Source organism: Globicephala melas, chromosome 16, assembly GCF_963455315.2.
Source record: "Globicephala melas chromosome 16, mGloMel1.2, whole genome shotgun sequence".
Lineage (NCBI taxonomy): Eukaryota > Metazoa > Chordata > Mammalia > Artiodactyla > Delphinidae > Globicephala > Globicephala melas.
The window spans coordinates 82641352-82657833 of NC_083329.1; the positions used below are offsets into that span (position 1 = coordinate 82641352).

At 44.3% G+C, this 16482-nt stretch overlaps 1 protein-coding gene and 1 non-coding gene across 3 annotated transcripts in view; both read left to right on the forward strand.

Moving 5' to 3' along the window:
- ABCB10 (ATP binding cassette subfamily B member 10) overlaps nt 1–14152 on the forward strand; it is a 32802-nt gene extending 18650 nt beyond the window's left edge. For both annotated transcript variants that reach the window (XM_060285876.2, XM_030839595.2), the window contains exons 7-13: nt 2610–2705; nt 3914–4123; nt 5994–6073; nt 7224–7404; nt 9858–9901; nt 11659–11693; nt 12160–14152. In XM_060285876.2, the coding sequence (XP_060141859.1) occupies nt 2610–2705; nt 3914–4123; nt 5994–6073; nt 7224–7404; nt 9858–9901; nt 11659–11693; nt 12160–12391 (878 nt within the window). In that variant the 3' untranslated portion in view covers nt 12392–14152. The remainder of the gene's footprint in view (nt 1–2609; nt 2706–3913; nt 4124–5993; nt 6074–7223; nt 7405–9857; nt 9902–11658; nt 11694–12159) is intronic.
- On the forward strand, nt 4928–5000 carry TRNAG-CCC (transfer RNA glycine (anticodon CCC)). The gene has a single exon. It is a non-coding gene; the product is annotated as a tRNA-Gly (tRNA).
- Nucleotides 14153–16482: the final 2330 nt, after the last annotated feature.

Genomic DNA, 16482 nt, shown 5'->3' on the forward strand with positions numbered 1-16482 from the left:
TGGCTATTTGTTTTCTTATTGTTGAGTTTTAAGAATTCTTTGTATACAATAGTCTCCCCTTATCCTCGGTTTCACTTTCTGTAGTTTCAGTTACTGGTGGTCAACTGCAGTCTGAAAATATTAAATGGAAAATTCCAGAAATAAGTCATAAATTTTAAATTGCACACCATTCTGAGTAGCATGATGAAATCTCACGCTGTCCTGCCTCCTGCCTGGGACATGGGCCATCCCTTTGTCCAGCGCATCCCACCCGTTAGTCTTTTGGTAGCCGTCTCAGTGATCAGATGCACTGTGTAGTACTGCAGTGCTTGTATTGACGTGACCCTTGTTTCACTTAATAATGGCCCCAAATTGCAAGAGTGGTGATCTGGCAATTCAGATATGCCAAAGAGAAGCCATGAAGTGCTTCCTTTAAGTGAAAGGGTGAAAGTTCTTGATTTCTTAAAGAAAGAGAAAAAATCATATGCTGAGGTTACTGAGATCTATGGTAAGAATGAGTCTTCTGGTCATGAAATTGTGAAGAAGGAAAAAGAAATTCATGCTGGTGTTGCTGTCCCACCTGAAACTGCAAAAGTTACACCACACTGCTTAGTTAAGTTGGAAAAGGCATTTAATTTGTACAAGATACTTTGAGAGAGACCATGTTCACATGACTTGTTACAGTATATTGTTATAATTCTATTTTATTATTAATGTTACTCTCTTACTTTATAAATTAAACTTTATCTTAAGTATGTGTGTGTAGGAAAAAAATACAGTTGACCCTTGAACAACACGGGTTTGAACTGTGAGAGCCCACTTATACAGATTTTTTTTCAATAAATACGTACTGTAGTACTACACGATCCACGGATGCAGTTACAGAGGGCCTGCTACAAAGTTATATCTGGATTTTCACATGTGAGGGGGTTGGCGCCCCTAACCCCTGTGTTGCTCAAGGGTCAGCTGTAGTATATATGGAGCACCACGGTTTCAGGCATCCACGGGGTTTTGGAACGTATCCCCCGCGGATAAGGGGGAACTACTGTATTTTGGATACCAGTCCTTTGTCAGATGTGTCTTTTGCAAATAATTTCTCCCAGACTGTGGCCCATCTTCTCATTCTCTTGACAGTGTCCTTCACAGAGCAGAAGTTTTTAATTTTAATGAACTCTAACTTCCTTATTTTTTTCTTTCGTGGATTGTGCTTTTGATATGATACTTAAAAAGTCATTGCTGAACACAAGATCATATATGTTTTTCTCTTATGTTATCTTCTCAGAGTTTTATAGTTTGGCGTTTTACGTTTAGACCACTTTGAGTTAATTTTTGTGAAAGGTGTAAGGTCTGTGTCCTGAATCATTTTTTGCACATGGATGTCTGGTTGTTCCAGCACCATTTGTTGAAAAGTCTACCCTTTCTTCATTGAATTGCATTTGCTCATTTGTCAAAGATCAACTGACTATATGTATGTGGCTCTGTTTCTGACCAATGCATTCTTAATTTAACCTGAAGGTTTTAATCCACCGTATCTTGTATAAATAACCGTATACCTTAGACAGAATATTTGAATTGCATTTTTTCAGCATCCTTACTGAGGGAAAGTGTTACAAGTATATGTTCTGGCAGTTGACATGGAGTGTACTTGGAGTTTAAATCATTAATTAAATCATAGTTCAAAGGTGGCTTTAAGAAGAGGTTGGAGGCTTCCCTGGTGGCGCAATGGTTGAGAGTCCGCCTGCCGATGCAGGGGACATGGGTTCGTACCCCGATCCGGGAGGATCCCACATGCCGCGGAGCGGCTGGGCCCATGAGCCATGGCCGCTGAGCCTGTGCTCTGCAACGGGAGAGGACACAACAGTGAGAGGCCCGCGTACCAAAAAAAAAAAAAAAAAAAAAAAAAAAAAGAAGAGGTTGGAGTATTTAACATTGCCAAATTTCTTTTCAGTTTTTAGCCTGGTAAAAGTTGTATTTGTTGAGTGTCTGAAAGGAGGGTTTGATTATGTGGATATGTCTTTTAAATGAATATTGGGGTACCTTAAGTTCCTTATAAGTATGGGATAAGCATTATATTTTATTTATATTGCTATGTTTTTGAGTAGGTAGACTTTTATGTAACATTGTGATTTGTTTTTTGTTTTTTTTTTGCGGTACGCGGGCCTCTCACTGTCGTGGCCTCTCCCGTTGTGGAGCACAGGCTCTGGACACGCAGGCTCAGCGGCCACGGTTCATGGGCGCAGCCGCTCTGTGGCATGTGGAATCTTCCCGGACCGGGGCACGAACCCGTGTCCCCTGCATCAGCAGGTGGACTCTCAACCACTGCGCCACCAGGGAAGCCCTAACATTGTGATTTTAATTCAGTGGTTGATTAGTGTGACTATATGTATTTATAAATTCCTTGATCTGACCAAACATTAAATCCTTACTAGAAATAATGAAATTGGAGGAGGAGAAACTGAAGGAACACAAGGGTATGAGACTGAGGGAACTCTGATGGATTCCCAGGTAGCTGCTTCAAATCAGATTCTGTATTAACAGCAGGTTGTGGTCACTGTTTCCAGAGGTGCGGGAGTAGCAGAGGGCCATTTCCTGGTACCAGTGATAGACGTGTGCCTTTGCTTCTCACCCAGGTCTGAGCTCCTTCTACTCAGAGCTGATGAAGGGCCTGGGTGCCGGGGGCCGCCTCTGGGAGCTCCTCGAGAGAGAGCCGGAGCTTCCTTTCAATGGTAGGTCTGAAATGGGTTTGCTCCTCTTGGCTGGGGTTAAACAAATGTGGTTTCGGACCGTGACACCAGCTTCCTGCCCCACTTGGGATGGACGAGCTGGAGCGGGACTCTGTCCCTTGCATGTGGCAGGGACAGGGCCATCAGCGGGGTGGGCGGTGAGGAAGCACAGCTGCTGGGCGCTGTCATGGGGCCCCAGGGCGTCCCTGGAGGCGTGGGGACTGACCACAAAGTGTGCAGCCACTGTTTACCTCCCTGCAGGCGATTTGCTACCACAGACAGAAGGGTAGAAGTGAGTGCCTCTCAGGGGTGCAGATAGGAAGGGCCTGGCCAGTGCCCAGACTCGTCTCCCTTGGTGCTTTTGACGTTTGTGTGGGCAGGGGGAGGGAGGCAGGAAGAGGGATCACATGTATAAAAGCCTCTGAGTTGCCTGGCTTCCGGGGTGGGGTGGAGGGTGCTGGTGCTAATTGGCTGGAGCTGTCTCCTTCATCAGCTGCTTCCCGGAAAGCCGGTGCTCGGGGCAGCTGTGCGGCCTGGGCCAGCCAGCCAAGGGGTCGGGGGACGGGGCTGGGAGCGGCAGCCACTGCCAGCTACTCGCTGATCCCTAGGTACTGGCATTGGCCCCAGGTCAGTAGTGAATGCCCAGTATTCTCCACTATGACAGGCTGGGAGAGACTGAGCCCCTTCTCCCAAGTCAGGAGCAAGGTTACACAGGACAGAGCAGACCTCTGACCCCCCTCTAGCTCCGGGGCTGTTGTGCAGCGCCCGCCTGTTCATCATCATCCTCTGAAAACATTGATTTAGAGAAGGTGAGGTAAACCCTAGACAAGGGAACCGCGGAGGCAGCGTACAGGGAGAAGGCCACTGGGCTCGCCCGGATGGCTCCCGGGCTGGAAGCTCCATCCACGGCTCGGTTGGCACGGGCAGGCTGGCCCCTCTTCACCTCGGCGTCCCGTCAGTAAGACTGGGATGGGGACTTCTGCCTCTCAGGGCTGCGAGGCTCCAGCAAGGTGGCGGGCGTATGGTTGTACTGCCGATGCAGAGCGGGTTCAGGGAAGCGCTGGTCGGAGGCCTCCTGACTTGCCCGGGAAGAGCCCAGACTCCAGGACTCGCCATGCTGGGCCGTGTCTGCAGTCAGACAGGCGGGCACTGGGCTCCGCTGTGAGCCTGAGCTTTGCCCTGAGTGATTGGAGCTCCATCTTCCCTTGCAGAGGGGGCCATTTTAAACGAGAAGAGCTTCCAGGGTGCTTTGGAGTTCAAGAACGTGCATTTCGCCTATCCAGCTCGCCCAGAGGTGCCCATATTCCAGGATTTCAGCCTTTCTATCCCAGCAGGATCCATCACAGCGCTGGTTGGCCCAAGTGGTTCTGGCAAATCAACAGTGATTTCTCTCCTGCTGAGGTTGTACGACGCCAGCGCTGGTGAGTGGCTGAGCACATTGTAGGACGGGAGGCCTCTCCTGGGCCCCCAGAGAGGGTCAGGTTACGCAGGGGCCGTGCAGTGCGCGAGTTCTGAACACAGAGGGTTTGTTCCCAACAAGGAAGTCCCAAACAGAGGATTCACTTTTCGGGCTATGGCAGCTCACACAGAGGGCCCATCAGGCACGTTGTATCTTGTGTTCGCCACTCAGGTCCAGAGTGACTTCCTGAACCCCACCTCCTCGTCTCCTGTGTGGTGCTTCCTCCACCAGGAGAGGGGCTCCAAGAAGGTGCCTCGGGGCTGCTGAGCACCACCGGCCACGGCAGCACCAGGAGTACGTGCCACTCTGTGCCAGCCCTGAGCTTGTGCAGGAGCCTGGGCTCTCCCTGAAGCCCTCCGGTCCTCCTGCCTGGGGCTGGTGTGCAGACAGGGCATGTGGCCGTCACTGATTCACTTCTGGGCCGCTGCTCCATTGAAGCTTTCTTGCGGTAGTAGAGATTTTCTTACAGACTTTTCTCATTCAGATTTTTTTTTTTAAATTTTAACTGGATTATAGCAGCTTTCAGAGCAAAGAACATATTATTTTACTTCTTTATATCTTTTTAAAATATATAGTTGACCTACAACATATTAGTTTCAGGTGTAGAGCATAATGATTCCATATATGTATATACTGTGAAATGATCACCACAGCGTGTCGAGTTAACATCCATCACCACACACAGTTACAGAGTTGATATCCTTCTTTGTATCAGAGCTCGGAGAAGATAGTCTGTTTTTGGATTAGGAAAACAATGATGGGGACTTCCCTGGTGGTCCAGTGGCTAAGACTCTGCGCTCCCAATGCAGAGGGCCCAGGTTCGATCCCTGGTCAGGGAACTAGATCGCACATGCATGCCGCAACTGAGAGTCCGCATGCCGCAACTAAGACCCAACGCAGCCAAAGTAAAATTAAATAAATATTAAAAAAAAGAATGGTATTTCTCAGCAAGAAAACAATTGTCAGTATAAAATAAAACCATGAATTTGAAGAGTATGTCTTATGGTCTTTTTGGTTACAACAGTGTGAGAGCTGGTTATGTGCCAGGTAATTATCTGACTCACAGGTCCTGACCCACAGAACCACGAAGTGCATTAAAATGGGTATTACTACACTGTTGGCCTCTGGAATCACTGCCTTGGTTTACCCTCTACTTGCTGTAAAATTCTGAGTTTAAAAAAATCCTAGTGAGTGGGATGCAAATCAAGTCAAAATACTAAGCCTCTAGTTTCTTCACAACGGTGAGTAAATCAAGGAGAAAAGCAACTACACTTATATTCCTGCCTTGTGTAGCCTATAGAACACTACACTTTTTAAGTCAAGACCTCAGGTTTTGGTAGGTTTATGAAAGTTTACAGCTGGCTTGTATAATGCCACACACCTAACTGAGAAGGAATGGGATTTCTTGTGTTGGTCACTGTCATTGTCATCGGGAAGCATGATTGCGTTCCCTCAAGGTGTAGAGGTAATTCTGTCAGCTGAGGTCACAGAGTTACATCTGACTGTTGAAACACTCTGCCACCGTGTCCGAGTGTTAGTTGCAGACAGCAGACTCTCCAGCTGTGCTTACTCGGGAAGGCGAGCTGGATGGATGAGCTAGGTGGGCTTAGTCATCTAACCACTGCAGGGAGATAGTAGGCGTGGACAATCCAGAAAAGTCCCTTTTAGCTCTGAAATTCCCTAAAATACGTTGGTTTTAGATTCTGTTTGGAGATTTTGAGTATCTGATCTTTAAAAAACTGAGTCTAGAATTTTCACATCAGAGCCTTTCTGTGTTTACATGAGTCATTGGCCCCATGACACTTAGTGACTCTTTCCTTCTTCTCTGCAAGGAACGATCAGTCTTGATGGCCGTGACATCCGTCAGCTAAATCCAGTCTGGCTGAGATCCAAGATTGGGACAGTGAGTCAGGTAGGAGGAGAGGGCTCCATTTTTATTACATTTTCTTTTAAAATTGCTTTTGTCATTTGCTTTTTTCTTGGTCTTGAACCTTTCAAAAGAAAAGGAATGGAAGTTTTCTAGATTTATGAAACCAGTCTCCAGGGCAGGTTGTTTAGGTTTGTAAATAGTGCTGTTTCCTGAAGACCTTAAACATTTTAACCACTCGAAGCATTGACTTTATCAGAAGCTGGGGACTGGCATTACTTTGTAATGCAGATAGTCTAGAAGATTGGGGAGAAAAAGATACAACTGTTTAGCTGCTTCTGGCTCTTCCTCAATTCTCATTTTCATTGCTAGCCAGTCTACTGTTTTGCATAATGGGTTTCAGAGACAAGCAAGCAAAGGCTGTGGCCAGAGCCAGGGTCTCCTTGCAAAGAGGCTGCAGATTTCAAGAACCTTGATGGAATGCGGTGTCTTTGATGAGGCTGTTTTCACAGGACCACTCGGTGCAGGGGAGTTTTGACACAGCTATTGGTATTTTTATCACCAAGCTTCGTGCACAGCAGGCAAACCCAAGCACCCCGACTGCTGAGCCTCTTCCTCTAATGAGCCTTCCCTCAGCACCACTCCATTGGTGGGGGGCAGCGACGGGGGGCTTGGCTCGGTGGTGCAAGGGTCACGGCAGTGCCACAGCCTTATTAGGGAGGGAGAAAGAAGCTGGGAGTTCATTTGCTTTTTAGCACTATTCCACAGAATAGCTCTGTCCAAATGCCACGTTCCCTTCTGCTCTGTGTGTATATCAAAAAGTGATAGAAATGGATTCTCCCATTGCCCTTGGAAGGCAGGCAGCTGGAGAATGCCGACGGGCTCGGGGTCCTCCTCGGGGAGGGGGACTTGCATTTACAGAGCGCCTGCTGTGTGCCGGACGCTTGCAGGTGGCTACTGTGGGACCCCGTGTCCTGCAGTGGGGGACCTACAGGTGATAAAGGCAGTCCTGCTCGTGCTAATGCATGAATTTTTTAATCGCCCATGGGGTATATTTATGGAGAATGAACCAGAAAAACAGTATATATTCTCTGGGAACCGTTTAGTGTCTTAGCTGTAAGTATTGTACTAAGCTCCACTGTATTTACTAGACTGTTGCAATTTGCAATAAATACGTTTTATTGCCAATGTGTAGGAACCAATTTTGTTTTCTTGCTCGATTGCGGAGAACATTGCCTACGGTGCAGACGACCCTTCCTCGGTGACGGCTGAGCAGGTGGAGAAAGTGGCTGGTGTAGCCAATGCAGCTGCTTTCATCCGACACTTCCCTCAAGGGTTCAACACTGTGGTCGGAGAAAAGGGTGTTCTCCTCTCAGGTACCTTTTTGTTACCCCTTTGCAGCAAACACTTCCTGTCGCAGTGTTATTTTCTTAATTAGGCTCTTGTCCTTAGAGTTTATGAAATTAACCTTTTTCGTTTTCTCACATCTCTTTTGTATGTGGACAACTCCCCAGTTCCTTTCACTTTCTACCCCAGACATGTTTCCAGATTCCCACTGGTGTCCCACTGGGTAGTACTCAGCCACAGCAGCTTTCTCTCATCCCAGAAAAGATACGTTTTGTAACTCGAGATCCTTGAAAATTGTAGAAAATAAGACAGATACCGCAGATGGCAGGATGATTTGTCCAGGAGGCAGAGACTGCATCAGGGCAGACGTGCAGCTGAAGGGGCTCCTTATTCCTCACTTCGTAGGTTATGTGTAGACCCAGGACTTACAAACTTTTCTGTAAAGGACCAGAGAGTAGATGATTTAGGTTTGTGCGTCACACGTGGTCTCTGTCACAGTCTTCTTATTATTTTTTAACGACTCCTTTAAAACATAAAAAGCATTCTCAGCGTGAGGCTGTGCACAGACAGGCCCTGGTCCAGACCTGGCCCAGGTGGAGTCCGCTCTGCCCCGTCCTGGACGAATGGGGGCTCGCAGGGCTGTGGCACCATCTGGCCCATGGTATCGGCTCCCCCCGCAGGTCAGATCGCCTTTGGGGGTGGTGTTTCCAGGAGGGAAAGAGAAAACAGTTCTATTGCTTTCAAGTACAGAAGTGGGACCAATGAATAGAGGAGTAAATCTTTGGTGAAACACAGATTTTTTTTTTTAATTACAAATATTCAACTGTACTTCCTTTCACGACGAGCTCTGTCATGGGATGTGTGCGAGCAGGGGGTAGAGACCTCCACGTCAGAGTGAAGCTGCCGGGTTGGGTGGGGGCAGGCGTCCTTCCAGTGCTAAACCGTTTGCTTGAACTTAGACTGCAGACTTTAACACAAAAACGTTTTAATTTTGTTGTGTATGATTTGTTTCAATGATAGGCAGTAGATGAAAAAATATTTTTTGATAGATTGGGGAAGTTCCGGGAGTAGAACCACTACTGTGTCGCTGGAACAGACGTGTCCTTGGGCAGGACTCCAGTGTAAGCTGCTGGTGGTGAAATTACCGAGATGGAGGGGTGGGGTTGGGAGCTACCTGTGCTCTGTCCCATGAGCACAGCACCTGCTCGCTTGGAACAGGTGCTGCATGTCCTTCCCTTCGACCAGGATGCTCAAGCTCCATCTCCAGTGAAGTAACCGAAGGTCACGGTCTACCCTGGAGGAAGGCCCCTGTGTGCGCATTGGCACTGGGGTTTTCAGAGCTGACCAGAGCCCTTGCTGGCCGCTCTGCTGACCCACACCAAGCACTCAGACCCCCACCAACCAGAGAACTGGGAAAGGAAGGGTTTTTCCTCCTTCCCTCCTCATGAGGGCGGGGTTGCCTGGTTGAGGACAGCTTTTAGCAGCACCACCCATTTCAGTTTAAATGATTAACTTGTCTCAGATGAAATAATGAGTAGGTTCAGCCAGTAACATCAACCAAAAAGGAATGTTTTCGTCACCAAAAGTGGAATTGAGTTTCCTAACATGAACTAAGTTGGGAGGAGTGAGTTGAGTCCTGCGCTGAGACTTCACCAGTTATAACTTAGGAGAGCGTCCCTGGGGGGAAGGAGAGGGTGGGGTGCAACAGGGGTGAGGAGGGGAAGTATCATCTGTCCGTCCCTCCCCCTTCCCCCACACCACCCCCTGGCGTTTAGTCGAATTTGAGTTTTACAAAGGGGGCTGGCTAGCATGGCATAGTCTATCTGTTGCCCCCATTTTCATACACGCACAAAGTACCGCGTGTGTCGGTTGTTCCCTGGGGCAGGAAAAAGAAAACAGCGTGAGAGTGGAAGTATGGAGTAGTGTTCTGGGCGGACAGTGGATTTACCAGTCCCAGCTCCTTTCGCTCCTGTCCATCTCACGTACTGCTCTGAAACCTCTAACTTCCTCGAGTTTCCCGTTCGTTTCCTGCTACAAGAGGTGCCCTCTTGCGGGGCACGGCACGTGTGTGGTTAAAAGCGCACAACACTGTTCAGACCTCGGCTCTGCCACTGACCAGCTGTGAGGCCTCTCACAGGATATTGTGCCTCAGCTTTTCACCTGTAAAAAGAGAATCATAGGATCTACTTCAAAGGCTTGTTTTTGAGATGAAATGAAATAATACATGTAATGCATTTAGGAAATACCTGGGACGTAGGAATTCCTCAATGTTAGCCATGATAATAATTATTGTTATTATTAATCTTGAGATAGATGAGGAAACATTATAATATTTAAAACGTAGGTTTCTGTTCTCGCATCTATCTCAACTATGACTGGGAGAAACTACCTTCAAATTGCCACATGGCTCATCAGAAAAGCCTGTTACCAAGAATTTTTGTTAAGGCGTTCAATTTTAAAATGTATATATTGTCATTGTCAGGTGGGCAGAAACAGCGAATTGCAATTGCCCGTGCTCTGCTTAAGGTAAGCCGGAAGCCTCTCAGCGGGGGTTGGCATTGTTCTTAATCAGGGACCTTGTAATTTGTAATGTGCAACTTTTCTTCTTCCTTTTTCTTGGGAAGGGGCGGGTGGGTATATGGTTGACAGTTCTGGTGAAAGATGAGTTGGGAATTCCACTGAGTACCTGTGGTCCAAATTTAGCAAGTGTTTCCTGAGTATTAGGAGCCAGAGGGAGAACAGTTTAACACACGGATCTTCCATCAAGAAGCATACAGAATATTTTAAAACAAGAATGTCTCTATGTGTGTAACTGAGTCATTTTGCTGTGCAGCAGAGCACAGCATGGTACATCAACTACACTTCAGTACAAAAAAATAATAAAATTAAGCATACAGTCTAACTGGTAGAGTAGTGATTATATCAAAATACCAAAATAATACAAGTATTCTTACTCGTATAATCTGTAATCACCTGCTAAACTGAATAGTACAGACTTGAAATACTTATACAAGGCTCCTAAGAGGAGAGGGAAAAGCTGAAAGTCATAGACATTGTATTTTGTAGGAAATGATGGCCTTCTCCTTTGTTATATAACTATTCTCCTCAGATTTATAGGTGATTTTTTTTAAAAAAACAGCTTTATTGAAGCATGATTTACATATCATAAAATTGACCAGTTTTAAATGTACTTTTCAGTGACTTTTAGTAAATTTACAGAGTTGTGCGCCCATCACACAATCCAATTTTAGAACATTTCTATCACCCTGATACCCTTTTGCAACCTTTCTGCCTTCCCAGCCCCAGCCTGCCACTAATCTACTTTCTGTTTGTCTAGATTTGCCTTTCTGGACATTTCAGATAAATGGAATCAGACAAGATACAGTCTTCTGCTTCTAGCCTCTTTCAGTAGTATAGTTTTTGAGGCTCCTCCGTGTTGTAGCCTATATCAGTACTTTATTCCTTTCCATTCCTTTGTATGGACAGACCACAATTTGTTTATCACCCAAGTGTTAATGAACTTCTGGATTGTTTCCGGTTTAGGGCTGTTGTGAATAGCACTGCTCCGAATGAACAGTGTACAAGCTTTTGTGTGGGCGTGTTTTCATTTCTTACGGACGGATTCCTAGACAAAGCTAGAATTTATGTGTTTCTCAGTTCTGTGTGTACTACTCCTAGCTAAACTACAAGCAGGACCTTGAGAGTCTAGACTCCATGTGACTCACTTTAGAGCCCCACTTCATACTGTTGGTTGATTCACCAGCAGGTTAAAGCTGCACTATGAAGAATATCCGATTCATTGATCACTGTGATCGTGGTTTTTGTGTGAGATCATGCGATCTCAGACACTTACGAGTTTGTTTTTCTTCTTTTGTAGCAGCTTTATTGTGATAGAATTCACACACTCTACAGTTCACCCATGGAACGCGTGCAGTTCAGCGTTAGCGTAGTCAGAGTTGTGCCTCCATCACCATAATCAATTTTAGAACATTTTCATCACCCCCAAAATAGCATCCACACACCACCCTGCCTATTTCCCCATTGACCCCAGTCCCAGGTAACGACTCTGCCCCTGCAGAGCTGCCTGTTGTGGACATTTCCTCTAAGTGGAATCGCACACGAGGTGGACTTCTGTGTCTGGTTCCTCTCGCTCAGCAGAGTGTTTTCAAGGGTCATCCATGTTGTATCACGTATCAGCACTTTATTTCGTTTTATTACTGAGAGTTTGTGTTTTTCTAATAAAATTATGTTTTCTTTTCCTTTTAATGTTTTTCCTTCTTCAGAATCCCAGAATTCTTCTCCTAGATGAAGCAACCAGGTGAGGCTATCTTAATGTGTAATTGGATTAAACCAAATTCTTCCTCTATCACAAACTTTTATTCTGTACTTCAAGTGATACGGCTGAGAATGCCTTACACTTTAAAGTCACGGGGTCTGAATTAATCATGACAGTTGGGAGGCAGTGAGCAGGCCGAGTCATGAGTTGAGGGTTCTAGTTTCAATTCAGACATTTGTGGTGAATCCCTGATCACCAATGAGCAACTGTGCAAAATGCTTTTAACTTACATGGCAGTAGTTCTATGGAGATCAAGGGTCCAAAGCTTCTTTTTTTTATAGTAACTTTATAATATAAAATATAGATAGTTGACCCAAGAAGTTGCAATTTTGATCATAGTGAAAATTGGCTGCTAATGAGGGGCCAGTGTACGTGCACCAGGAAATACACGCGTGAACAGTGTGCGTGGCCCTGACGTCTTTGCTTTCCTGTGGGCTCTCCTATTCAGTGCACTGGATGCTGAAAACGAGTACCTCGTTCAGCAAGCTCTGGATCGACTGATGGAAGGAAGGACGGTGTTCATCATCGCCCATCGTCTGTCCACCATTAAGAATGCCAATATGGTAGCTGTCCTTGACCGGGGGAAGATCACCGAGTGTGGGAAACACGAAGAACTGCTTTCGAAACCAGACGGGATATACAGGAAATTAATGAATAAACAGAGTTTTATTTCAGTATAAAGAAGCAATTATTGGTAAACTTAATATGAGACACTTTAAATCAAAGCAGCACTGCAGGAAAAACATTTTTTAAAAACCCAGGCTGTATGAAATCTGTAAATCATACTTCAAGTTATTTGAAATCTGCCTATTTTTTCCAAAGATTGTAAAATACTGTTTTGAGATCGACCTGTTCTCAAGACCTTTTTATTCAGAGTTTTAATAATTGTAACTTTCTAAATGTCTAGTTCACTGAAGTTATTTTCAGGTTTTGTACTTTTATCTTGGAATATTTTGATTAATATAGCCTGGCACCTCACTTTCTTTTATCTGCTGTTATAAATTGAAGCTATTGTCAAATGACAACTTTTAAAAGGGAATTATAAATAAAGAGCCTAATTATTTTAGGCCACTTTACCAATCACTGTGTAATCTCTTGGTAGTACTCTACCTACTTTGGGTATCATTGTACCAGGTAGCATAACAGAAGGTGAAAATGTAACCCTTTATTTTATCCTGATAATCTCATAAAGCAAACCTGACATATATATATATATATATATATGTATCTATATATATGTGTGTATATATATATGTATATATATGTGTGTGTGTGTATATATATATATATATATATACACACACACACACACACAAATAGTTAACATCACATGGCAAGGGGGGATCATGTATGTTCCCCATCTCCTCTCTTCAGAGGTGTGAAAGTTCAGGGACATGGTGTTCCTCTGGGCTGAGGCTGTGTTTGGATGTGTGTGTTTTCAACATTTTTGGCACATAAGAACCTGATGAGTTGTGAAAAGGGAAGAGGCCCCATCCTTTGAATATGAGAACTTCTGATTTCATTATTTACATATTTGTTTCTGTGAATTTGGGAAGCCAGGTATTATCAAGAAGGATGTAAAAATGAATTTTACACTTATGTTGTCTGAGGCATGTATCTTGAAAATTATCTTTTAAGAGTTTATAATTCCTAGCCAAATTTTACAGCTTTTTATCAGTTACTTAGTTTTGAAATTTCATTCAATGAGGCTAAATTCCAAAATTATTAATATAACTGTAATGTTCAACCTTAAAACATTTGAAGGAAACTTATACATTCTTGCTATTCTGCAGAAGATCAAGAAAGCTTAAGAGCTTTTCACTCTTCTGAAAAGAGGACATAACTAACCATCTTTCTTTTATTTGTGGTTATAGTTTTATTCACCTAAATTTCTGAAAATTCCTCAAGCAATGCTGACGCCATTGGATTTGTCGTATTTCATATCGGCACCATTAATTTGCTGTTGCCTCAAGAAAAAGTGCTTTTCTACATTGATAATGCCAGAACCTAAGAAGTGACAATGTTGATGTGATTCAAATGGACGTTTCCTTGTGTCCTAAGTATTGATTAGTTTCCTGATTATACTGGAAGAAACCACTATTTCACGATAAGCATGGAGTATTACATTTATTCTACGTAAGGGAATTTATTAATGAATAAAATGAGTTCAGTGAATGAATGAACTCAGTGTTCTTTGAATTAGTAAACAGTACATCTGTGACAGTAATTTTAACAAGCTTTACTTGTTTTCTTCATGGTTTACTACTATGGTATAGTTCTCAGAAAGATACAATCACAAGGTTGGATCTGAGGGAAATCTCTGTGCCATAGAAATATTTACAAAATTGAATTTGATCATTACATTTTATTTTCTTATACAATGTGTTAATTGTGTCTTGGGTAACATTTTATGTCATGGATTAAAATTCAAGCACATTACATTTATTGTGCACTTTATTTCTATTATTATTACAGATGCAGCTTGTCACTTGCCACTCACTGATAGGGTTTTGATATGAGTCTGCAAGCAGTTGATTTACTATGCAGTCAAACCTCTCTGCTAAGGATAATCTGTATCTGCAGCCGCTCCCCAACGCTAGCATCACCACCTCAGCTCCACCTCAGATCACCAAGCATTAGATTCTCATAAGGAGTGCGTAACCTAGATCCCTCGCATGCGCAGTAGGGTTCACACTCCTGTGAGAATCTAATGCTGCCGCTGATCTGACAGGAGGCGGAGCTCAGGTGGTAACGCGAGCGATGGGGAGCGGCTGTAAATACAGATGAAGCTTCGCTCGCTCACCCACCCTTCGCCTCCTGCTGTGCGGCCTGGTTCCTAACAGGCCACGGACTGCTAGCGGTCCGTGGCCTGGGGTTGGGGACCGCTGATCTAGAAGATAAGCAAAAAGAAGTTTAAATCACATGAAAGTCTCCACGTGAAGATAAAATGTCACAGTGAGCTTAGTGTTCTGTTGTCTGCTCTCCCAGGCTCCTCTCTGTGTAAGGTCTCTGACCTTGGACCTGACTGGTTCCCAGGAAATAATCACAAATTAAACCATTACAGGCCGTACCCTGTATATGTACTTTTATAAAGTAGGGCTCCACTCAGGGAAGTCCATTTTATTCCATAAAAGTGCCAAAGCTGTTAGAAAATAAGTGAAAAGAAATGTTGTAAAACATTAAGTATATTAATGAAAGAAGTATATGGAAACTGCATTGTAAATGTTCGTTTGAGGGTGTTTGTTTTTCTACGTTTTTACGTCTGAGGCATCATGGAGCTTAGCTGGTAATCGCCATTCAACCCATTCAGTAAACATTTATGGAGCATCCTCTATTTTGTTAGGTCCTGTGCTAGGTGCTGGCTGCACCTCCCTCATGAGGCTGGCACAGGGGTCCACAAGCTGTGACCTGCTACCTGTTTTGTATGGCCTGCAAAGCTAAGGATGGTTTTTACAGTTTTAAATGGTTAAAAAAAATTCATAATACATGAAAGGTATATGAAATCCAAATTTCAGTGTCCATAAGTAGAATTTTATTGGAACACAGCCATACTCAGGGCAACAGACAGCAAGCTGGAGATTCTTCCTCTCTGGCCCTTGACAGAAAAAGTTTGCAGCCTCCAGCACTGGGGAAAACAACACACAGTCTTCACTGCTTGAAGGATGTTTAAACTATGCTGAAATTTAGAGTTATCTCAAGAAGTTCCATTGCCACTAGATGGGGGCCTTGGAAATGACTAGGCCTGGATAATTTCCATGATGAGTTCTTCATTGCACCCCTGCCTTTCCATTTGAAGAGGATCATAATTACTGTGTTGCTGAGAATGGAATTCTGATAGTTCTACCACATCTGCAGGAAATAATCCTGGCTGCTTCCCTGTTGTTGACCGCAGGGATGAGTCCCACATCAATCAGTGTGGTCGTAACAGAATGGGCTGAGTTTTAGGAAGGTTGGACAGAGGGAGGCACACCTAGGCTGAGAATCTTACACACACACATGCTGCACTTGTGGGGTATTTTTCTTTTTATCTTAATGAAACAAAAATGGGCTTATATTGGACATACTAATTTTTAACCAAACTTTTTTTTTTTTTTTTACCGGTATGCGGGCCTCTCACTGTTGTGGCCTCTCCCGTTGCGGAGCACAGGCTCCGGACACGCAGGCTCAGCAGTCATGGCTCACGGGCCCAGCCGCTCCACAGCATGTGGGATCTTCCCGGACCGGGGCACAAATCTGTGTCCCCTGCATCGGCAGGCGGACTCTCAACCACTGCGCCACCAGGGAAGCCCGCTATTTTCATTTTTTAAAACATTCCTGCTGGTTCAACAGGCAAACAGTGCTGATGGGTGGTTTAACTTGCATTTCTTTAATTAGTAGTGAAGTTTAAGACTTTTTCATGTGTTTTTTGTCATTTTTAGTCTTTGATTTAGTGCTACTTCATGCCCTTCATACATTTCCATTTTTTTCTATTGGGGTAGCTTACTTTCTCTTACTGATTTTCTTTAAAGTTTACTATTTTATTATAAATATTTTTCCTTCAGATTTTTTGTGTTTTTTGACATCCACAAATGTAATGGTGTCTCTGTTCTCTAATTCTCACAAGTGGGCACTATTAGCAGTTTATCAGAGGCTCAAAAAAGTGACACAGATAGTAGACAGCAGAGGCGGGATCTGAAACAAGTCCCATTTAATTCCAGAGTCTATACACTCTTGTCAGTTACTACACAGTAGTTAGCAAAATGTCCCAAGACAGCTGTCTCAATAACACTTG